This window comes from Giraffa tippelskirchi, chromosome 9, assembly GCF_054371585.1.
Source record: "Giraffa tippelskirchi isolate mGirTip1 chromosome 9, T2T-mGirTip1v1.2.pri, whole genome shotgun sequence".
NCBI lineage: Eukaryota > Metazoa > Chordata > Mammalia > Artiodactyla > Giraffidae > Giraffa > Giraffa tippelskirchi.
In genome coordinates, this window is record NC_137283.1 from 9,946,172 (window position 1) to 9,971,266 (window position 25,095).

The following is a 25,095-nucleotide window of genomic DNA, read 5'->3' on the forward strand; positions in this document are numbered from 1 at the left end:
GTCACCCTGGGATGCCTTGATCCCGTTCACCTCTTCGGTCTTGGATTTATTTCCTGTATGCTATGTTTCCTCCTTTTTGATTTTCTCTTTTATTAGAGATGTACCTTTAGTAATTTATTAACATAGGATGTAAAAGATAAATTTTTGAAAACATGGGTGTCTGAAGTCTTTTGTAATCAAGTTTGAGAATAGACCATGGAGGAGAAAATGGCAACCTACTCTAGTACTCTTGCCTTGAAAAATCCCATGGACAGAGGAGCCTGGCAGGCTACAGTCCGTGGGTCACAAAAAGTCGGACATGACTGAGTGACTGGCACACACACTGCTGAGCGTGCGTGCGTGAGAACAGGACAGGCCGGGCTTAAGCCTCTTGCAGGGGGTCTGTAAGTTTCTTTCAGGAATGTGAAGGCGTCACTCTGTTGTCTTCTTGTTGCCAGAATTATTTTTGTTTCCAGAAGACTGAAACCATTCTAATTGTTAATCCTTTATCTGTGACCTGATCTTTCCATCCCTGGAAAGCTTGTAAAATCATTCTTGTTCCCATGTTTGAAATTAACTGTAAGAATTCACTATGAAATACCTTGGTGTAGATTCAGGACTCGTACCTTCTGTAGGCCTTTTGAATCTGGTGACTCATGGCCTTAACTTCAGGAAAGTTATTACTTTTTAACATTAATTTGGCTGCACTGGATCTTAGTTGCAGTGTGGGGGATCTTAGTTGCAGCATGTGGGATCTTAGTTGCAACATGCAGGCTCTTTGGCTGTGGCATGTGGGACCTAGTTCCCTGACCAGGGACCACACCTAGGCCCCCTGCCTCAGGAGAGTGAAGTCTTAGCCACTGGGCCACCAGGGAAGTCCCAGAGAAGTGATTTTATTAATGATTTCTTTTTCTTTATGTGTGCAAATGTCAGTGTGTGTGTTGGGGGATTGGAGGTAGTGGATGAGCGGGTATGGGAGGGTCTGTTTATTTTTATAAGCAGGAGCCCACCAAGTGTTGGCATCAAGTCTTTTATGAGCAGAAGTCACGTGTCTAGAGTGGCCCCCGTCGCCTGTGTCTTTGGACTGGGGTGATGCGTGGATCACCGACTCGTACAGCTGTGCTGTCAGCTCTGCTCTCTTCTCTAAGCCTTCCCTCACGAACGCTGTACTTACGTCATATTTGATCTGTTGACTTCTTCCTTCTGTGGGCCTAATCAGTATCTTGCCTACCATTTCAGGGAATTATTTTGTCTAAGACAAGTTTAAGCTACACAAACCTGACCAGCATGGCCCAAGAGAAGGGAAATGTTGGCATTTTCCTTTCTGCTATAAAAGTACCTTGTGGCACCACTGTTTTTCCCCCAGTGGTGAATCATGGTGGAAGAATCATAGGGGTCTAAAGAGAAAGCCAAAATTTCAAAGAATTGTGCTCTGATCATAAGAACATGTAGAGTTGAACATTGATGTCTTACCCAAGACTTCAGAGTCTTGGTAACGTTAATGGTTACTTCTTTGTTCTAATTTTGACTTACTGATTCGAGTCAGAGTTTTAATTTTATTACATTTTAAAGGTTAATCTAATGGTGTTCATTCTTTTTAAAATTAATAATGTGTTTTTTGTTTACTTAGAATTTCATTGTGTCCATAAGAGTCTTGGTTGGTATGAAATCTGTTAGAAAATTATGGTTTTACCAGATAGAACCAACATAAATTTTTATACTCCTACTTTGTAGTACTCTGACAGGTCAAATGAATCTTTCCCCTTCATCAGCTTAATACAGTGTCAAAGTTGTTTATTTTTTACATGTTTTCATACTATGAGGTAGCCCCAGAATTGTAGCTTTTAGTAGCTTAAATCAGTTTTTGGTAAGGTGATTATCTACAATATAAAAAGCTTGAGAAAAAAAGAATTTTTTATACACTGTTTCCTTTGCCATTTATTATTCATATGTATAAAACTTTACATAATTTCAATCACACTTTACATGCCATTTTGGCATCTTTTTGTACCTTATAGGCATGATATCAAACTTGTCCCTGTCTTTATTTGCTTCCCATGAGCTTTCTAATGCCATAATTTATTGTATCATGTTGACTGACCTTGACTTAAAGCTGTTGTCAGTTTGGGTCATTTTCAGCTTAGTGTTTTGTTTTACTATAGATTAAAAGGAAATTAAAATGATTGTCTTTATTCATGTAATTTTTTCTTTTGATGTATTATGTTCTAAGTTTTATTTTTTTTACTAATAGAATAGAGTTGATGTGAGTATCGTCAGTAGAATTCACTCCCAATCAGAAGGAGAAACTAAAGTCTAAAGCTAATACCCTCACCCCTTTGGGATTTAATTCTGATCGCTTCTATTTTATTATCAGCGGCAGATATCTTATCCTTCTATCATATTTTGATTTTTACTTCTTTTCATGAAAGTATTTCAGTAATAATTCCACATACTTCAGAAAGAAAACACACCCTTGTAGGTTCATTAGGAGGACAGGTAGTTCTTTTTAGTGTTGCTTCATACCTAGGATGAGATCTGATAGACAGAGTGCCTGAGAACTATGGACGGAGGTTCATGACATTGTACAGGAGGCAGTGCTCAAGACCATCCCCAAGAAAAATCAATGCAGAAGGGCAAAGTGGTTGTCTGAGGAAGCCTTACAAATAGCTGAGAAAAGAAGAGAAGTGAAAGGCAAAGGAGAAAAGGAAAGATATACCCGTTTGAATGCAGAGTTCCAGAGAATAGCAAGGAGAGATAAAGTCTTCTTCAGTGATCAGGGCAAAGAAATAGAGGAAAATAGTAGAATGGGAAAGACTAGAGATCTTCTTCAAGAAAATTAGAAATACCAAAGGAATATTTCATCCAGAGATGGGCACAATAAAGGACAGAAATGGTATGGACCTAACAGAAGCAGAAGATATTAAGAAGAGGTGGCAAGAATACACAGAGGAACTATACAAAAAAGATCTTCATGACCTGGGTAACCACGATGGTGTGATTACTCACCTAGAGCCAGACATCCTGGGATGTGAAGTCAAGTGGGCCTTAGGAGGTATCACTACGAACAAAGCTAGTGGAGGGGATGGAATTCCAGTTGAGCTCTTTCAAATCCTAAAAGACGATGCTGTGAAAGTGCTGCACTCAATATGCCAGCAAATTTGGAAAACTCAGCAGTGGCCACAGGACTGGAAAAGGTCAGTTTTTGTTCCAATCCCAAAGAAAGTCAATGCCAAAGAATGTTCAAACTACTGCACGATTGCACTCATCTCACACGCTAGCAAAGTAATGCTCAAAATTCTCCAAGCCAGGCTTCAACGATACATGAACTGTGAAATTCCAGATGTTCAAGCTGGATTTAGAAAAGGCAGAGGAACCAGAGATCAAATTGCCAACATCCGTTGGATCATCGAAAAAGCAAGAGAGTTCCAGAAAAACATCTGCTTCTGCTTTATTGACTATGACAGAGCCTTTGAGTGTGTGGATCACAACGAACTGGAAAATTCTTAAAGAGATGGGAATACCAGACCACCTGACCTGCCTCTTGAGAAATCTGTATGCAGGCCAAGAAGCAACAGTTAGAACTGGACATGGAACAACAAACCGGTTCCAAATCGGGAAAGTAGTAGGTCAAGGCTGTATATTGTCACCCTGCTTATTTAACTTATATGCAGAGTACATCATGTAAGATGCCAGGCTGGATGAAGCACAAGCTGGAATCAAGATTGCTGGGAGAAATATCAATAACCTCAGATATGCAGATGACATTACCCTTATGGCAGAAAGTGAAGAAGAACTCAAGAGCCTCTTGATGAAAGTGAAAGAGAAGAGTGAAAAAGTTAGCTTAAAACTCAACATTCAGAAAACTAAGATCATGGCATCCTGTCCTATCACTTCATGGCAAATAGATGGGGAAACAATGGAAACAGTTGAGAGACTTTATTTTCTTGGGTTCCAAAATCACTGCAGATGGTGACTGCAGCCATGAAATTAAAAGACGCTTGCTCCTTGAAAGAAAAGCTATGACCAACCTAGACACCATAGTAAAAAGAGACATTACTTTGCTAACAAAGGTCTGTCTAGTCAAAGCTATGGTTTTTCTAGTAGTCATGTATGGATGTGAGAGTTGGACTATAAAGAAAGCTGAGCGCCGAAGAATTGATGCTTTTGAACTGTGTTGTTGGAGAAGACTCTTGAGAGTCCCTTGGACTGCAAGGAGATCCAACCAGTCCATCCTAAAGGAAATCAGTCCTGAATATTCATTGGGAGGACTGATGCTGAAGCTGAAACTCCAATACTTTGGCCACCTGATGCGAAGAACTGACTCATTTGAAAAGACCCTGATGCTGAGCAAAATTGAAGGCGGGAGAAGGGGACGACAGAGGATGAGATGGTTGGATGGCATCACTGACTCAACGGACATGAGTTTGAGTAAACTCCGGGAGTTAGTGATGGACAGGGGGGCCTGGTGTGCTGCAGTCCATGGGATTATAAAGAGTCGAACACGACTGAGCAGCTGAACTGAACATATCTAGTTAATTGGAAATAGAGAAAAATGCCTTCCCACAAAGTATGAAGGTCTGGTGTTGGATTAGATTTAGGGTTAGATTTATGTTTGAAAATACACAGCTCCCCACCCACCTACCCCCCCACTTGTGCAAAGTTAATCAACTAAGATTAACTTTAGCCATGGGATTTACTTTTGAGTTTTGCTTTGTCACCTCTTTTGCTATTGTGATTTCAGATTTTTTTTTTTTTGGGTATCAGTTACACCTTATATTGCTGAAACATTTTACAGTTTATAAAAACATACTCAATATATCCATTTGATCTTTAAAATGACCCTTGTGATGTGAAAATAAATTTAAATAGTTCAAGACTTGTTCACTGAAAATGACAAAACATTGGAGAAAGAAATTAAAGATCTATATAAATGGCAAGACATCCCATGTTCATATTTTGGAATATTAATATTGTTAAGATGACACTGCTGTCCGAACTAATCTTGGACAGTGCAGAATTCAATTTTTGGTGCAGAAATAGTTATGTCTACCTTAAAATTTGTATGGCAAGATAAGGGACCCAGAATAGGCAATACAGTCTTAAAGAGGAACGAAGTTGGAGGGCTCATGCTTCCTAATTTTAAAACTTACTCTAAAGCTACAGTAATCAAGATGGTGTAGTACTGGCATAAGGATATACATACTAATCAATGGGATGGAATTGTGGGGCCAGAAATAAACCCTTACTTTTATGTTTAGTTGATTTTTAACAAGGGTACCAAGACAGTTCAGTGAGGGAAAGAACTGTCTTTTAAACAAATGATACTGGAAAAAGTAGATATCCACATGTAAAAGAATGAAGTTGGATCCCTGCATCACACCATATAAAAAAACTAACTCAGAATGGGTTATGTAAAAGCTAGCGCTATAAAACTCGTAGAAGAAAACAGAGTAAATCTTTGTCACCTTGGGGTGTACAGTGCTTTCTTAGCTATGCCCCATCAAAGTCTTAACAACAAAAGAGAAAAATAGGTGACTTCCTCAAAATAAAAACCTTCATGCTTCAGAGAACACCATTCTCTGAATAGTGAGAAAGGATATGTAGACAGGACTTCCCTGATGTCCAGTGGTTAAGACTCTCACTTCCACTGCACGGGGCATGGGTTTGATCTCTGGTCAGGGAACTAAGTTCCCACATACCCTGCAGTGTGGCCAATAAATAAATTAATTATTTGATTTTTACAAAAGAATACATAGAAATGGTATAGCTACATTCTCTGACCTCTTTATGATTTTAATTTTCCCACTGTACTCTGTCTTCTACTTACAAGGCAGTGATTAGTATGTACATAGTGCCTTGCAAATTTTCAGTAGATCTTCATTGAAAAGGGAAAAATTAAAGGTATATGATTTCTTTTATTAAAATTTCCTAATTTTAGAATCTCCTTTATATTACATTAGAAAATCATATCCTGATTTCACACTTCTACATTTTTTCCTTTGTTTGGGATTTTATCACTTTTGTTTGAGTTTTTTGTCACCTGGGCTTCTATTTTTAACCCTAGTACTTCTGCTGTTTTCTTGTTTTCTGCTTTTATTTCACACTTTTAAGGGGGACCTATCTTCAGTAGTATGTAATTTTCTCTCTCTTTTCCATTCAGTCTCTGAACATGAGACCATACATTTCTGAGATACTTAAAGGTGTGGGGAAAGGAGTCCATTCCAATGATACTACTAGAACGTGGTTTACTTCTTAGGGCAAACTGAAAATGCAGTTGTTGGTAAGAGGACATCTTCCTGATTTAGGTTCTGCACAGTCGATGATGTAGTATTATAAATCATGTTGAACATACAGCCCATTAGAGTTCATTTATTGAATAACATTGTTAGCAAGGAAGGAAGTTCGCCCCTGGCATGTTCTCTTATGAAAAGAGGAAATGGAAAGATTACTGGTTGTGTTGGGTATATAAGAATACTATGTATTCAAAATAGTAGACTTTAAAAAACATTTTTGGTAATTCTTAGGACTACTGAGTGTGGAAGTAGGAGATGTGACTATACGAGTCTTTGACTTTTTATGCATTGTATTTTATGAAAGATGAGTTTAAATTAACCATTCTAGGTTCTGATACTCTTCCTGAGATTTAGTTTGTATTTAGTGTCTGTCTGTCTGTGTTCTGCCAGGCCCTCCAGTCTTGCCTCATATATGTATTTTTCATTTTTTACTTTGCCTCAAGTTCTGGGTGTTCCTTTCGTTGCTTTTGTGGGTTCTGTGTAATGGTCTCATCTAGATATTTCAGAATTGATGTCTTTGCAATCCCTCCCTTCCTTCCTTGGTTTTTTCCTTTTTTCTTTCCCTCTCTCTTCCCCCTGCTCCTTGTGCCCTTCCCCCTCCTGCATTTCTTTTTCTCTTGTAGTCCAGGAATTCATGTTCTCTCCTTTTCCCATAATCTTTCTAATGTATACATAACTTTTGGTATTCTTCTATACTGTGATTACCTCTGCCTTCTTTTTTATTTCAAATCAAGATTTTTTAATTGCAGTTCCCAGTTGCCACGCCTTTTGTTCATTTAGTCATCTACCTTTGTCAACCAGTTACTTTTTCCCAACACTTTATTATAAAAAATCTCAAACTTAAAAAAAGTTGAGGGAACTCCCTGGTGGTCTAGTAGTTAGGACTCCACACTTTCACTGCAGGGGCCCAGGTTTGATTTCTGGTCAGGGAACTAAGATCTTGCAAGCTGCGTGGCACGGCTAAAAAAAAAAGTTGACAGAGGTCTGTGAACACTCTTGTACCTACCACCTGGATTCTACTATTAATATTTTATTATATGTTGTCACCCATATAGTCCTTTATCCATTCTTCTCTCTATCCATTATTCCTTTTTATTTTTGGATGCATTCAAAATAAGTAGAAGGTGTCAGTACATTTCAACTCTAAATGTTTCAGTATGTGCATCATTGACTCGAGTTCAGTATTTGTTTAAAGGTCCTTTTCTTTTGAAGTGGGATTTACATAGAGATATATGCACAGATCTTAAGTGTACCATTTAATGACCTTTGTCTTTCTAAGTCAGTTTGTGTTCTGATAAGGTGACTAACACGCATTATACAGTTATACCTCCAAACTTGTGTATTCATTCAGATTTTCCAAAAAAGACTTTGAATACCACAGAGTACCTTAAAATGTTTTTTAGCATGGCCAGCGATATCACAAGGAGCATACCGGTAGAAGCAATTTTGAGGATACTTTTGTTTAGTTAAAAATAAAAAATTTTAAAGAAAGGCTAGGAATGTCCTTTTGTCAGCTTCATAAGCTAAATATGTAAAAGAGGAGTTAGTTGAAGACACTTGAAACATTTTGTCTGCTAAGTGCTTGCATTTATCTTAACTCACTTGAGCCTCACATTAGCCATGTTAGATAGTGGGGACAGTTGTTATTTCTGTTCTTTGGGTGAAGAAGGGAAGGCATAGGCAGTGGGAAGAGCAAAGCAGCAACTGGTCATGCAACCAGCACAGAGCCTCTCGCTTTAAATCTTGTCCAGTGGCAGCAGCTCCAGCCGCTCTAATTCTTCAGCTCAGGTGCCATTCTGGATCTTGGGATTTGCTGATAAGTAACTACCAAATGTTTTATTGTATGGACTTAGGTTACCTGTAATGACAATGCTGACACAGAAGACTTATGTTGAATTCTCTATGATCAAATATCATACTTAACGATATAAGAGAACTGCAGCCATCAGGATCCAGACAGAACTATCTAAGTGTGCTATATTTAGCATACAACACACTGATATTCTGTTCTCATAAAAGTGAACCGTATCATGATTGAAATGCCACTTAATGTGGCAAAATGCCTACTTTTCAGAAATGTATTGCATGAGAAGCTTATTGGAGAAGAGAAAGCCTTATTGATATATCTGTTTTGGAAGGTTGATATTTCACAGCACCCTTTCCTTCCTTTAGGTAGACAAATACTTAATGACAAAACCATCTGGAGAAAATCAACTTGACATTGGGTAAAGGAGTTCACAAAAATGCAGGCAGTTTTGTTCTTGTCAGGGGGTGTAAAGGTTTAGCTCTGGGTTTGGTTGATAGCACTAAGGAAAAGCTGGAAGAAATTAACATGGCTCCCAAAGAAAACTGTTCTTGAGAAAATCTCCTTGGAATAGAAATTTACTTTAGAATCCTTCAGAATTAGAAACTGGAAATAATTTATTTGAGGTCACCTTCGAGTCTATCTTTAATTTTGTCATTTCATTGAAAAGTAGTTGTCTGTTGTCTACACCAGAAATCGTATTTCTTTTAAGGTTTCCCCCGTCGGTGATGTAGACTCTTCCAGAGTTACTAGAAGATGGTTGCATAGAAACTGAAAACCTTACATTTTTCTAATGTCAGTCAGGATGTCTCCTCACAGAATACAAACAGCGTAATTTTTTCAAAAGCCCTCGATCGTTTTTTGAAATAGGTGATGACTGATCTGCCTCACGTGCACGTGGAAAAGGTGACGGGGTCTGGCCAGCTGTGCACGTGAACACCTGGGAGCCCCTGTAGATGGCTCTCAGAGGACAAGGGAGACACGAAGGCGTCCCCGCTTCCTCCCTGTCGTCCGTGCCTCCGTCCTTTTCGCTGTCATCTTTCTCTCACGATGGCTTAGCCTGGAGCTTGTTGAAACAGTTTTGGTTTTTAGGCATCTTTAAGAAAAGATAATTCTTTAAAAAAATTTACTTATGTTATTTATTTTTGGTGGTGCTGGGTCTTTGTTGCAGTGCGCTGGCTTCTCCTTGCACTGGCTTTTCTTGTTGCAGAGCACAGGCTCTAGGGCGCTTGGGCTTCAGTAGTTATGACGCATGGGCTTAGTTACTCCATGGCATGTGGGGATCTTCCTGGATCAGGGCTCAAACCCATGTCCCCTGCATTGGCAGGCGGAGTCTTTACCACTGAGCCACCAGGGAAGCCCCCTAGAAAAGATAACTACGTAAATCTGTGTGCTAGGACTATCCTGGCAGCTCTAAGGGCTAAGGCAGTGTATTAGTTGAGAAAGAAGGAAAATGGATTGTGGGAAAAGAGGAGAAAGAAATCCTCTATTCAAAAGCATGCCACTGGTGGTGGTGTCAGCGTGTCTCAGCTGGGTAGCATATTGGGCCTAATTTGGGTACAATCCACTTTGGGGCCAGTTTATTCTCTGATATGAAAGCTTTTTATTTTTAAATGCATCTCTTTTCCCCCAATGCTATTGAAGTTTTAGAGAGTCAAGAAGAAAAAAACTCATCCTTCTAACAAAACTACTGTTAAACTTTGCTACAGTTCCAGCTAAATCTTCTTTTCTTCTCTAATTTTTTTTGTGTCTCTGGAATTAGAAAATGGCTATGTTTTGTATCCCACTTCTGTGAAATGTCTTTCAGTGAGTCCTTGAAAAGTTGGCTGAAGGGCAAATATTGGATGATACCACAGAGCATCAGCTAAATTGTCACTCCAGTCCGAAAGGGAACCTTCTGTTGCATGCTGCTTTTCTCTCAGTGGGTGACTAGTATTTGTACAGCATTACTATTAAATAAGTGAATGATCTTTAAAATGGTGCTGAGGCTAAGAATGATGGCAGACTTCTGGAAGAAACAAAAAAATCGTCTGTTCTTTCCAGAAATTGTCTTGATTCGTGGCTAGGATTTAATCAGGTGCTGCCTTCAGATACACATTCTTATTTTTTTTTTCCTTCTGTTTCTATTTAAATGAATCCTTTTCTTATATCAGTTCAATCGCTCAGTCATGCCAGACTCTTTGCGACCCCATGGACTGCATGGACTTTCTTGTATAGAGATATATTTTCTATGGCAGAATAATAAAACTATCATCAGTCTTCATTTTGATTGACAAACATAACAGGCCAGCTGTGTAGGAATGAAAAATGGAGTCAGCTAAGATAGGAATGGCCTGAATTTTCATCAGAGAGAACTTTTTTTTGGCAGAATTCATTCTGTTATTTTGCTTGGATCAAGTAAATTCATTCCAATACATTAAAGTCACTTATACTTTTAATATATTCAGTAGTGTATTCTATTAGGACAAACTTATTTGAGATTTTCTTTGTGGCTTCTTGTCGAATGAAATTTTGCCGGTTTATTTATTTATTATTTGTTGTGTTTGCCTGTGTCGGGTCTTAGTTGCAGCATGCAGGATCTTTCACTGCTGTGCACGGCCTGCCTAGTTATGCCATGTGGGCTTCAGTAGTTGTGGCTCACGAGCTTAGTTGCTCCATGGCATGTGGGATCCCAGTTCTCCAACCAGGGATCAAAGTTGCGTCCTCTGCATTAGAAGGCTGATTCTTAACCACTGAACCACCAGGGAAGTCCCTCGCCCAGTTTATTTTGTTAAAGCTAGGGAAAAACTAATGGATATTTCATTTAAAGAGCTACATGCCCAGGAATGTGTATAGGAAAGGAGTCATGTAATTTGGGATGCATTCTCTCACTAGTGTCTTTAATGTCAAATACCATGTGCTAGAAAGGTTAGATGGTCTTTATCATCCTTGTTATTTAATCCTAGCAGATGACTTTTTTCTTCTCTCCTTTGTAAAAATACATCTATTTTATAATAACAATAATAATAGACCCATAGATATATTCTTAGTCATTGGCCTATCTCATCGCTGTTTTGTTCATCACTGTATTTTTTTTTCTTTTTTCTTAATGTTTTTTATTTTTTTATTTTAATTGGAGGCTAATTACTTTACAATATTGTGGTAGTTTTTGCCATACATTCACATAGATCAGCCATGGGTGTACATGTGTTCCCCATCCTGATCCTCCCTCCCACCTTCCTCCCCATTCCATCGCTCAGGGTCATCACAGTGCCCCCAGCCCTGAGCACCCTGTCTCATACATTGAACCTGGACTGGCAATCTGTTTCACATATGATAATATACGTGTTTCAATGCTATTCTCTGAAATCATCCCACCCTTGCCTTCTCCCACAGCGTCCAACAGTCTGTTCTTTACATCTGTGTCTCTTTTGCTGTCTTGCATATAGGGTCATCATTACTATCTTTCTAAATTCCATATATATGCATTAATATATTGTATTGGTGTTTTTCTGACTTACTTCGCTTTGTATAATAGGCTCCAGTTTCATCCACCTCATTAGAACTGATTCAAATGCATTCTTTTTAAGAGCTTAGTAATACTCCATTGTGTATATATACCACAGCTTTCTTATCCATTCATCTGCCAATGGACATCTAGGTTGCTTCCATGTCCTGGCTATTGTAAACAGTGCTGCGACGAACATTGGGATACACGTGTCTCTTTCAATTCCGGTCTCCTCGGTGTCATCACTGTATTTTTAATACCTCCCATAGTACCTACCTGGCAATAGCAGGCATTCAGGATTTGTTGCCCTAGACGTTGTTGGTTGTCATACTGTTCATGGGGTTCTCAAGCCAAAAACACTGGAGTGGTTTGCCATTTTCTCCTCCAGTTGACCACATTTTGTCAGAACTCTCAACTGTGATCCATCCGTCTTGGGTGGCCCTGCACGGCATGGCTCATAGTTTCATTGAGTTACGCAAGCCCCTTTGCCACAACAAGACTGTGATCCATGAAGGGCAAAAGTGGAAAAGCTGGCCTAAAACTCAACATTCAGAAAACTAAGATCATGGCATCTGGTCCCATCACTTCATGGCAAATAGAAGGGGAAAAATTGGAAACAGTGACAGACTTTATTTTCTTGGGCTCCAGAATCACTGCAGACAGTGACTGCAGCCACAGAATTAAAAGACGCTTGCTCTTTGGAAGGAAAGCTATGACAAATGTAGGCAATGTATTGAAAAGCAGAGACATCATCTTGCTGACAAAGGTCCGTATAGTCAAAACTATGATTTTTCCAGTAGTCATGTACAGATGTGAGAGTTGGACCATAAAGGAGGCTGAGCACTGAAGAATTGATGCTTTTGAATTATGGTACTGGGGAAGACTCCTGAGAGTCCCTTGGACAGCAGGGAGATCAAGCCAGTCAATCCTGAAGGAAATCAACCTTAAATATTCATTGAAAGGACTGATGCTGAAACTCCAATACTTTGGCCACCTGATGCAAGGAGCCAACTCATTGGAAAAGACCCTGATGCTGGGAAAGATTGAAGGCAAAAGGGAAAGGAGGTGGCAGAGGATGAGATGGCTAGATAGTTGTTACTGACTCAATGAACATGAGTTTGAGCAAACTCCAGGAGAAAGTGAAGGACAGGGAAGCCTGGCATGCTGCAGTCCACGAGATCGCAAAGAGTTGGACCCGACTTAAAGACTGAACAACAGACGTTGTTGTTTATTGCTAACTGCAGAATAATAAACATTTTTTTTTTTAATGTGTTAACTTCCCTGGTGGCTCAGTGGTAAAGAATCCACCTGCCAATGCAGGAGGCGCAGGTTCGATCTCTGGGTCGGGAGTATCTCCTGGAGAAGGAAATGGCAACCCACTCCAGTATTTCTGCCTGTAAAATCCCATCGACAGAGGAACCTGGCAGGCTATAGTCCGTGGGGTTGCAGAGTTGGTCATAACTTAGCAACTACACAGTAACAGTGGTTTAAGTGAAATTGTTTCTTGATTTACACTAAAAGCCAACTTGCCTTTGTAGCTTTAAGGCTCTGTATATTAAACTTTCTTGAATATGTGCTCTCAAAGTTTTAGGCTGAATGACTTCTGTGAAATGTTTTTTTCTCTCTAGAATGGAAATAGATTTTAGAAATAGCTCTAGTAATTTTAAACTGTAAGTAAAATTATTGCTGTTTGAAGTTTTCTGAAGCTAATATAATATGTTCTCATAGATTGTTGTGGATAATATGGTGAAAAGCATAGGAGGTTTAGTAATTAGTATAAATTTAAATATTCTAAAATTTATTGGGAAAAAACTGATAGTGGAAGACAAAGTGGTGACTAATTTCAGTAATTGACACATAAATATAATTTCTCATTTTTAAAAGTATGAGTGAGTATTAAAACTATATAAAGTGAAACATCCTAAATTATTCTGTTTCTTTTTTATTTCAGGACTGAAAACAGTGAAGTCACATTTCATTGTTTAAAGACTATTTAGAAGACAAGATGGGGACTCCTGGTTCTGGAAGGAAAAGGACACCTGTGAAAGACCGATTTTCTGCAGAAGATGAAGCTTTGAGTAGCATTGCCAGAGAGGTATGTCTAGAAAACCCCTCACCACTGAGATGTACAAAAGAGAATGTTGTAAAGATGCTGGGGGGAGAAATACAGAGATTCATTCACTGAGCTAGTTTCCGAATGTTTACTGTGAATTAGATGTTAAATACAGCCTCTAAAATATTGTATTAGAATAAAATGCAGTTACGATCTCTTTCCTTGGGTATTTATTCAAGTTATCTAAAATTAATTTTTCATTTTGTTTTTGTGGTTTAGTTGACCTCCAGGGACTTGTCCTAATGTTTTGAAATTTATAATCTTCATTATTGAAGCTTAAGGTAATTAGAATGTTGAAGGTATGATAGCTCGATTATAGAAATGCTCATTTGGGCTCTACAGTTAATATATTCCAGGAAGCACTGTATAATTGTTGACAGACACAGTCCTTATTTGGTGTCTGCTCAGATTCAGCATCTTAGCAGTTTTTGAAATAACTGCAGTGGAATTTTTGTGTTTAACTTTTAGCTGGCAAAGAGAGCTTCTGGAGCATTTTTGTTTTGGTTTGTTGACAACTCAGGAAAAAGGACAAAAAGGAAAGGGGTGTCACCTATTAGATCTCTGGCAGCATTTCCTGTTGCATATTGAACATTTCAGATAACTCCCAGCTGTGATTTCTCAGTGAGGAGCCAACTTTGTTTCACACCCTGTCTGCAGTTGCAGACCTGACGGTATATACTAACCTGGTAGAAGAAGCACTTAGAGCATTTTCAGATTGTATTCTTTGGGTGCGAACTGTTCCCTCATCACTTCCTCTTTGTTATTCTTAGTAAATAACTCATGTAAAACTAGTGCTGTTTCCTTTTGACATATCACACAGTCTTGTTTTGGATTTAGCTCATTGTTACGTTTTTCCTTTTGTAAGCTACTCAGCTTTTGAATTAAAAGTCAAATTTTGTAGGAGGATATTTGAAGCAGAGGAAGTTCTCTAAAATCTGGTTGACAGAACTGTGGTAATACTGTAACAAAATTATTTTTAAAAATTGGTGAGATAGTTTTAGATAAAAAGGAAAAAGATATCTAAAAATGAACCATTGGCTAACACTTTACAGTGATCTTAAGAATTTACCTGAATGAAATATTTTGGAAGCCACATAGTTTAGTTGAAAATTGAAACTACTCAGAATTTTTGATCCCAAAATTGGAGGGATTTACATACCTGGATTTCTATAAGGGGAGGAAATCCCAGTATGTTGTAGGCTCTTTTTGTACTGTCACTAGGTATTTTAACTCTTTTTTTGGATATGATGCTTCATTTACAAAATTGGGTATCATTCAAGCATCTAACCCTTGAGTGCTTACTATGTGACAAATACTTTTCCAAGAATTTAAAATAAACTCTATTTTGGGGGGCTCTAAAATCACTGCAGATGGTGACTGCAGCCATGAAATTAAAAGCCACTTACTCCTTGGAAGGAAAGTTATGACCCACCTAGACAGCATATTAAAAAGCAGAGACATTACTTTGCCAACAAAGGTCTGTCTAGTCAAGGCTATCGTTTTTCCAGTAGTCATGTATGGATGTGAGAGTTGGACTATAAAGAAAGCTGAGTGCCGAAGAATTGATGCTTTTGAACTGTGGTGTTGGAGAAGACTCTTGAGAGTCCCTTGGACCGCAAGGAGATCCAACCAGTCCATCCTAAAGGAAATCAGTCCTGAATATTCATTGGGAGGACTGATGCTGAAGCAGAAACTCCAATGCTTTGGCCACCTGATGCGAAGAGCTGACTCATTTGAAAAGACCCTGATGCTGGGGAAGATTGAGGGCAAGAGGAGAAGGGGATGGCAGAGGAGGAGATGGCTGGATGGCATCACCGACTCAATGGACATGAGTTTGAGTAAGCTCCGGGAGCTGACGATGGACAGGGAGGCCTGGTGTGCTGCAGTCCATGGGGTCGCAAAGAGTCGGACATGACTGAGCGACTGAACTGAATTCGTATTATCTCCACAAAATTCTGAAATTGGTTCTGTAATAGTCTCCATTTTACAGATGAAGAAATGATTGCACAGAAAAGACAAGTAACTTCTCTAAGGTCACCCAGCTTGGAAATAGCAGAACTTGGATTCAGATAACAAATTCAAATGAAGTCCGTGCCATGCCGTTTTTAGTGTTCTCCATCTTCTCCATTAACAGGTTGTTTTTCTGTAGCTTTTCATGATTTTAAATCACATCTTGATTCTCAAAATAACCCTGTAAGTTAGGATAGACATTTTTTTTAAAAGGCTGCCATTTCAAGTGGACAGACACTCTTCATTTAAAAAAAAAATTTTTTTTTTAAATTTATTTTTGACTGTGCTGGGTCTTTGTTGCTGCGAGGGCTTTTTCTCTAGTTGTAGCGAGTGGGGGCTGCTCTCTAGTTGCGGTGCATGGGCTCCTCGTGGTGGTGGCTCTTGTTGCAGAGCACAGGCTCTGGGGCATGCAGACTTAAGTAGTTGCGGCACGTGGGCTCAGTAGTTGCGGCTTGCAGGGTCTGGAGCACAGGCTTAAAAGTTGTGGCACATAGGCTTAGTTGCTCCACAGTATGTGGGGTCTTCCCTGATCAGGGATTGAACTCTTATCTCCTGCATTGACAGGCAGATTCTTTACCAATGAGCCGCCAGGTAAGCCCAGGATAGATGTTGTTATTAGCCTTAGTTACCAATGAGGAAACGGATGAAACTGAGCAATTAATGTCTGAAAGGGATCAAAACCGAGACTCAAACTCAGCTCTTAAAGCTATTGTTCATTCTTCCATGTCATACTACTTCCAGAAGAGCTGGGCTTTGGAGAGTTACAAGCATGGCTTTGAATTCTGGCTGTACTCATTGCTAGTTAAGTAATCTTGTTAAGTAACTACTGTGGACTTCAGTTTCTTCAACTGTAAAATGGGAATAATAGAGGCCTCCTGTATTATAGAACTGTTGTCATATTTAAATAGTGCATGTAAACTTTACCATAGTGTTAGACTTGCAGTAGGCTATTTTGTTGCTTCTTAATAAGTTGAAATAGGAAGTGAGAAGTAAAATATTCTTTTGCAAAAAACGTATTTAAAATAGGTACTCTAAAACATGGTTGATCATCAGAATCTCTCAAGTTGCTTTTTCAGTGTACAGATTACCAGCCTTACCCCATACTTGCTAAATCTGAATCTATGAGGGTGAGCTTATAAATTTGTGTTTAAATGCACATACACACAGATACACACGCATGTGCACACACTCATACAGATATACAACATACTCCTTCCTAGGCCAGTCACGGAACCATGAAGCAAAGTACACAGAAGAACCCATCTTGGATGATCAGTTTTTTTATACTTACAGGTTGTTTCCTCCCTGTACCTTATTACTTTGCTATGAAATAACTAAGTTTAATCCAGTTATTATATTTAAAGTTACAATAATTATTTTTATAAAAAGTTTAAGAGGCCACTATGCCTAGTTTTCATTTCTGTCTTTCGAACTCTGAACATGAATATTCCAACTCTAATGATCTGGTCAGCTTAAACCTGGAACTTATAAGGACTAGTTTTTACTTTTAAGATTCAAGACTGTGTTTGCAAGAATGAGTGCCTAATGTGTGATGCAATTGTTGTGAAACTTGAGAGGAAATAGGTTTAGCAGTCTTACTAATTCTTTCATATATCCTTTGTGATTCTTTTTTCTCTTTCAAGTTTTCATAGCCAGTTCTCTATTGTCCATTCGTACAATGGACAGTTGACATTCATAGATAGTCCCAAATCTTTATTTTCTCTGATAGGATCATCCTTTCACACACACAAAAATGCCTTGGGTTAGGAATAAAAACTAACAGAACCCTCGTAACAACTAAAAATGACAAATAGCTTAATCTTTTTTTTAAAGTTTAATCTTAAGAGTTTAATTTGTCTTTTCTCACTTCAAATTGCTTTTTGAGGTAGATAGGGCATGCCATAAATAAACAAAAATAGCTTCTTTTTCCTCCTGCGTACTTTCTCTCGAGTTTCCATGCTTCTCAGTTGGCACCAAATCAGACAACTAGAGGGAAGGAGGAGAAGAGGAAAAAGGGGCATGATTGTGTTCTGCACACTGAATAATTTGTGTGCTAACATGTGGAACTGAGTGCGTTTAAAAACTTGTTATAAAATTGACCACTATAACCATTTTTCTTTTTTTTTAATTAGTTTATTTTCTATTTTTTAACTTTACAGTATTGTATTTGTTTTGCCATACATTGACGTGAATCACTGTAACCATTTTTAAGTGTGCAGTTCTGTGGGTTTCAGTACAGTCACGTGTGCAGCCGTCATCACCGTCTATCTCCAGGATTCTTTTTCTCCTGTAAAACCTGTACAGAGTTGTGAAACTGCTGAAATGTTTGGAGACTGCTCTGTGAAGGAGGAGTCCTGCCGCGCTGTGGCAGGTGTGCTGCCGCGCTCTCGGGAGGGCACGTCTGTCACGGCGCTCGTGAGAGCAGGTGTTGGGGGAGGTCCCAGCAGGTTCTCTGGGGTGTCAGAAGGCCCATCCACATGCTTGTTACCTTCCTTGTTTGTGTGACTTTGAGTGTCCCACGGGTTTGGGGAAAATGCAGTTGGAGTTGACTGTCAGTGAAAATTACCTAAAAGCACAGAGTGTATCAAACTGGGGACCCTTAGGCAGCTAGCCTCTGAAAGGGAGGGGGACAGGGAAGGATGGAAGCCAGTTATGCCGCCTTACCCCAGTCAGTTTCGTGAGTGTTACGGTGAGCATTTCTCTGAGAAGTAGAAGGGTCTTGAAGGGTCTGCAGGCAGTCTGATTATGGCATCACTGAAGCCTGGAATATTACTCCTTTCCTTGTTGTAGAGCTGAAATGATGAAGAAAACATGTTTTCTGCACTTCCCTTCAAATGAAAGTCATCAGAATGTTGCTTATTTTTGAACCTGATGATCTGAAAGTCTTTCTGGTTCTAAAATTCTGTGATTTCTTTTGAGATTCAGGACCCCCTCAAAATGCATACTCATCTTGCACAATTCTCTTAAATCTAAAGAATCATTGACAGTGACTTCCCTGGCGGTCCAGGGGCTAAGACTCTGCACTCCCAATGCAGGGGGCCTGGGGTTTCATCCCTGGTCAGGGAACTGGATCCCATATGCCACAACTAAGTGTTCACATGTGCTGCAACTTAAAAAAACAAAAGATCCTACAAGCACAACAAAGATCAAAGATCCCTCATGCCACAACTGAGACCCGACACAGCCAAGTACAAAATAAAAAACAAAGAATCAATGACAAGCATAGAAACTGATCTTTTATAGGAATTAGAGTCTAGCAAATGAAATGTGTGGAGACTGTCATGTTGAGCAGAGTTTGCATATAAGCATATTCTGTGTGCAAACCTATTTGTAATAGTAAGGACAAAAGGAAACTCTATGGCTGTTTACCATTTGTCGCTGCTAGAACTTTTGGATTTCATTTTTTTTTAACACTAGCTTTATTGAGATATAATTCACATAACATGTAATTCACTCATTTGAAGCATACCATTCAATGGTTTTTACAGGACTAATTTTTAAGCTGTGGTCAAAATATGTGTAACCATCACCACTGCCTATTTCAAAAATCTTTTCATCACCCCAGACAGAAGTTCTGTAACCATTAAGCAATAACTCCTTTGCTCTCTCTTTCAGCTCCTGGTAACCTCTAATTTACTTTATGTCCCTTTGAATTTGTCTAATTCTAGATATTTCATATAACTGGAATTATACAATATTTGTCCTCTTGTTTCTGGCTTAATGCCTTAGCATAATGTCTTCACGATTCATCCATGTTGTAGCAAGTGTCAGAACTTCATTCCTCTTTTTCTTCCGTTTTAAAGAACTTAATTCCTTCTTCTATGGATAAATGATAGTCCATTGTATGTATGTATTGCATTTTCTTTATCTATTCATCTGTTGATGGACAGTTGGTTGGGTTTTATTATTTTGCTGCCTAAAATGGTAGATTCCAGCCATCTAGTAATGAGAACCAGAAATTTGATTATGGATTAGCAGCCTGAAAAGAAGGCTACAAAGGGAAGAACTGTGCTTAGTTTAAAAAATACTGTCCAGTGTTGCTGTTTTATGGAATAACAGCCACGATCGCTTGATAGAGCTAATGATTTTCTCATGGTTGTTTTGCTGTTTTGTTCTAGTAAAATCTGTTCATTTTTAGGCAATGTTGAATTAAGGATAAAAAAACTTTTGTCAAGGATAGCAGTTTTTTAAAATGCAAAGAATTTCCATAATCAGTAATGATTATGGATATTAATACCATTTTTCATTTAAGAATAAAGTGAGTTTTTTTAGAAGCATGAATTTTGAATGTCATTCATTTAGTAAATGTTTATTGGGCATCTACTCTTGTAGGTACTGTGTTAGGTAAGGACATGGGATGGACAGGTCTAACATGGTCATGTCCCTTATAGAACTCAGATGCTAGAGGAAAAAATTGACCCTAAAATTAATGTCTGCATTTAATATTGTAATTTCTGTCTTGAAAGCTGTGGTTGTCAGTGTATGTCACAACCAGTGGCGTTCTTAAAATTGAGCAAACGTTCAGACTTAAATTGAAGAAAGTAGGGAAAACCACTAGACCATTCAGGTATGACCTAGATCAAATCCCTTATGAGTATACAGTGGAAGTGAGAAATAGATTTAAGGGACTAGACCTGATAGACAGAGTGCCTGATGAACTATGGACAGAGGTTCGTGACATTGTACAAGAGACAGGGATCAAGAAAATCCCCATGGAAAAGAAATGCAAAAAAGCAAAATGGCTGTCTGAGGAGGCCTTACAGATAGCTGGGAAGAGAAGAGAAGTGAAAAGCAAAGGAGAAAAGGAAAGATATTCCCATCTGAATGCAGAGTTCCAAAGAATAGCAAGGAGAGATAAGAAAGCCTTCCTCAGCGATCAGTGCAAAGAAATAGAGGAAAACAACAGATTGGGAAAGACTAGAGATCTCTTCAAGAAAATTAGAGATACCAAAGGAACATTTCATGCAAAGATGGGCTCAATAAAGGACAGAAATGGTATGGACCTAACAGAAGCAGAAGATATTAAGAAGAGGTGGCAAGAATACACAGAAGAACTGTACAAAAAAGATCTTCACGACCTAGATAATCATGATGGTGTGATCACTCACCTAGAGCCAGACATCCTGGAATGTGAAGTGAAGTGGGCCTTAGAAAGCATCACTACGAACAAAGCTAGTGGAGGTGATGGAATTCCAGTTGAGCTATTTCAAATCCTCAAAGGTGATGCTGTGAAAGTGCTACACTCGATATGCCAGCAAATTTGGAAAACTCAGCAGTGGCCACAGGACTGGAAAAGGTCAGTTTTCGTTCCAATCCCAAAGAAAGGCAATGCCAAAGAATGCTCAAACTACCGCACAATTGCACTCATCTCACATGCTAGTAAAGTAATGCTCAAAATTCTCCAAGCCAGGCTTCAGCAATGTGTGAACCGTGAACTTCCAGATGTTCAAGCTGGTTTTAGAAAAGGCAGAGGAACCAGAGATCAAATTGCCAATATCCGCTGGATCATCAAAAAAGCAAGAGAGTTCCAGAAAAACATCTATTTCTGCTTTATTGACTATGCCAAAGCCTTTGACTGTGTGGATCACAATAAACTGTGGAAAATTCTGAAAGAGATGGGAATACCAGGCCATCTGACCTGTCTCTTGAGAAACCTGTATGCAGGTCAGGAAGCAACAGTTAGAACTGGACATGGAACAACAGACTGGTTCCAAATAGGAAAAGGAGTCCGTCAAGGCTGTATATTGTCACCCTGCTTATTTAACTTATATGCAGAGTACATCATGAGAAACGCTGGGCTGGAAGAAACACAAGCTGGAATCAAGATTGCCGGAAGAAATATCAATAACCTCAGATATGCGGATGACACCACCCTTATGGCAGAAAGTGAAGAAGAACTAAAGAGCCTCTTGATGAAGGTGAAGGAGGAGAGTGAAAAAGTTGGCTTAAAGCTCAACGTTCAGAAAGCTAAGATCATGGCATCTGGTCCCATCACTCCATGGGAAATAGATGGGGAAACAGTGGAAACAGTATCTGACTTTATTTTTTGGGGCTCCAGAATCATTGCTGATGGTGATTGCAGCCATGAAATTAAAAGACGCTTACTCCTTGGCAGGAAGGTTATGGCCAACCTAGATAGCATATTTAAAAGCAGAGACATTACTTTGCCCACAAAAGTCCGTCTAGTCAAGGCTATGGTTTTTCCAGTGGTCATGTATGGATGTGAGAGCTGGACGGTGAAGAAAGCTGAGCGCCGAAGAATTGATGCTTTTGAACTGTGGTGTTGGAGAAGACTCTTGAGAGTCCTTTGGACTGCAAGGAGATCCAATCAATCCATCCTAAAAGAGATCAATCCTGGGTGTTCATTGGAAGGTCTGATGTTGAAGCTGAAACTCCAATCCTTTGGCCACCTCATGCGAAGGGTTGACTCATTGGAAAAGACCCTAATGCTGGGTAGGATTGGGGGCAGGAGGAGAAGGGGACGACAGAGGATGAGATGGTTGGATGGCATCACCAACTCGATGAACATGGGTTTGGGTAGACTCCGGGAGTTGGTGATGGACAGGGAGACCTGGCGTGCTGCAGTTCATGGGGCCGCAGAGAGTCGGACACGACTGAGCGACTGAACTGAACTGAACTGAACTGAATAATATATTTATTTACAGCCGTACTAAGTGCTTCGAGTGAACAGTAAATGATTTTATTGAAGAGTGTGTGATGGAAGACTTGACATGTTTGATGGCTTTGGGAGGGCTTCCCTGAGGAAGCACCCTTTCAGTTGAGTTTTGAAGGAGGAGTAGAATGATTTAGGAGGAGCTGTCAGATTCCAGGAGGAGCTTTACAGTCAGAGGGAAGAACATGGGACAAGCTTCTGAGGCTGAAAGATATGGAGAATTCAAGGAATAGCAACAGCTAACTTTTGCTGAGCTCTAGCTATGTACCAGGCACTGTTCTAAGCCCTTTAAACAGACTTAATTCTCTTGATAGCTCTGTGGGGTGGTCTGCTCTTCTCATTCTATCCATGATGAACCCAAGGCATGGATAAGTGAGGTAACTGGCTCAAGGTCACATAGCTAGAAAGGGGTTGGGCTGACAAGTGCCCTCGGGCTCCTACACTCTTACCTGTCGTGCCCCCGGGATATCACTGTTGACTCGGACCACGGAGGAGAGCAGCCGGAGAGGCAGGCGGGAGCCAGATCAGGTAGGCTGGTGGTTCTCAACAGCGAGTGACTCTGTCCCACAGAAGACAGTGGGCAACGTATGAGGATAGTTTTGCCTGTCACTACTGGCATTTGTGGGGAGAGGTCAGGGATATTGCTAAAAATGCTGCAGTGCACAGGACAGCCCCCTACAAGAAACAGTTCTCTGGTTCAAATGTCAGTAAGGCTTAGGTTGAGAACCCTGGTATGATTTTGGTCTGCGTTCTAAAGAGCAAAGGGGAAAAATGAAGGATTTTGTGTAGGGGTATGACGTGATCAGATTTGTGCCTTCAAAAGATGGCTTTCCTGTGGGTTGGAGTTGCTATTATTAATAATACCAGAAAGAGACCTTCGTGGTTGCAGGGAGATGAGTCATGAGAGCCAGCGGTGGGCTGGCCTGAAGTGACGACTGTGAGGATGAGGGGAGATGGCTGGAATGGAGACAGAGAAGATGCTCAGTGAGTGGCAGCGGTTGGGTGGCAGAGAGGGGAGGCTTGGGGCTGTGCATCCGGTCGCATGGTAGGCAGCGTTAGTGTGGGGAGGACGTTTGCAGAGGGAAGACCGTAAATTTCTGTTAGGCGGTGTGGTATTTAATGTGTCTGTGGAGATTTTGAAGAAGCAGTTTGGGGGTTTGGGTCAGGAGCTCAAAGGAGAGGTCTGGGCTCCGCATGCACATCCGAGACTTGTGTGCGTGTAGACGGTGACTGAAATCACGAGTTGTGGATGAGACTGTCTAGAGAGAAAGTGTAGAGTTGAGGATAGTCACTCCTCGGGCAGAGCCCTAAAGAACTCCGAGTCGTCCTAAGGTTGACGCTTTCTTTGATCATCCTTTTGTGTTTGGTTCAGATTGTTCTGTGCGAATTGGATTTGTCTGAAAAGTTAACTCCACAGAAGGCACAATTACTCTTCTTTAAAATACCTTTAATACGCTCAGTGATGGTACACAAGATTATGAAATATGAGTTAACTTTTCAGAGTTAATGAACAATGAATGCCTTTCTTTCCATTTCTACCCAGTTAAGGGTTTTCTTAAAACATTCTGCTGCTTTGTGTTCACCGGTTTTTTGTTTTATTTTTTGCTGTGCTGGAACTTTGTTGCTGCTCAGGCTTTCTCTGATTGCAGCGAGCAGGAGCTGCTCTCGGCGGGGTGCGGGCTTCTCACTATGATGGCTTCCCTTGTTGCAAAGCACGGGCTCCAGGTGCACGGGTGTCAGCAAGTGTGGCGCACACGGGGTGAGTTGCTCCGTGGCATGTGGGATCTCCCCAGACCAGGGATGGAACTCATTTCCTCTGCATTGGCAGGCGGATTCTTTCACCACTGGACCACCAGGGAAGTCCTGTACTTAATGTTTTTATTAGACAAATGCTTTGAAAGAGTTGTCATTTTTAGTCATTTAGGAATCTTTCCAGTGGCATTAGTGCATGAATGCACTTGTCTTCATGTTTTTTCCCATTTGCCCACTGAAATTAAGGCAAAGGAAGGGGGGCAATGTGATTGGGGCACCCCTCCCCCTGCAGTCCAAAGCCCTGGCTCTGTGATGGCCAACGTTACTCTTGATGTCTCACTGTTCCTGGAGTTATCCCTCTAAGCAGAATTAAGGGAGGATTACTGAGCCTAGCAATCCACTCCAGTCCTCTTGCCTGGAAAATCCCATGGATGGAGGAGCCTGGTAGGCTACAGTCCATGGGGTCGCTAAGAGTCGGTCACGACTGAGCGACTTCACTTTCACTTTTCCCTTCCATGCACTGGAAAAGGAAATGGCAACCCACTCCAGCGTTCTTGCCTGGAGAATCCCAGGGACGGGGGCAGCCTGTTGGGCTGCCGTCTATGGGGTCGCACAGAGTCGGACACGACTGAAGCAACTTAGCAGCAGCAGCAGCAGCAGCAACTGAGCCTGAAGTTTTGTGTCACTGTGACTAAAATATGTTTGGTATAAAATTCATTGTGATTATCTTCACCATTCCTGTGATTTATAGGCATTTGGAGAAAAAAATTCAGATAGCACAGTATCATTATCCTAAATATAAAGCCATTACTAGCAACCCCCACCCCCAGCCCCCAACACACACAGAAAGTATTTCTGCTGGGACTGTGAATCACATTTTCCTTTGGCAAGACATGTCATTGCTGAGCCAAAGTTTCAGCTTTCCTGTGCTATCTATTTATTAGATTGTATTCAAACCTCAGTAATAAAGTCTGTAATCTTAAA

At 40.1% G+C, this 25,095-nt stretch overlaps 1 protein-coding gene and 1 long non-coding RNA gene across 33 annotated transcripts in view; one reads left to right on the forward strand and one right to left on the reverse strand.

Annotated features, from left to right (window-relative positions):
• LRRFIP2 (LRR binding FLII interacting protein 2) overlaps positions 1–25,095 on the forward strand; it is a 116,932-nt gene that overhangs the window by 12,953 nt on the left and 78,884 nt on the right. For all 32 annotated transcript variants that reach the window (XR_014064604.1, XM_081527296.1, XM_081527301.1 and 29 more), the window contains one exon: positions 13,515–13,658. Coding sequence is in view for 31 of the 32 variants with exons in the window: in XM_081527296.1 (XP_081383422.1) it covers positions 13,569–13,658 (90 nt within the window). In the remaining variant the exon portion in view is untranslated. The remainder of the gene's footprint in view (positions 1–13,514; positions 13,659–25,095) is intronic.
• Positions 16,773–20,477, reverse strand: LOC145520586 (uncharacterized). The gene is made up of 2 exons (XR_014064612.1): positions 16,974–20,477; positions 16,773–16,902 (listed from the first exon to the last, which is right to left on the reverse strand). It is a non-coding gene; the product is annotated as an uncharacterized LOC145520586 (long non-coding RNA).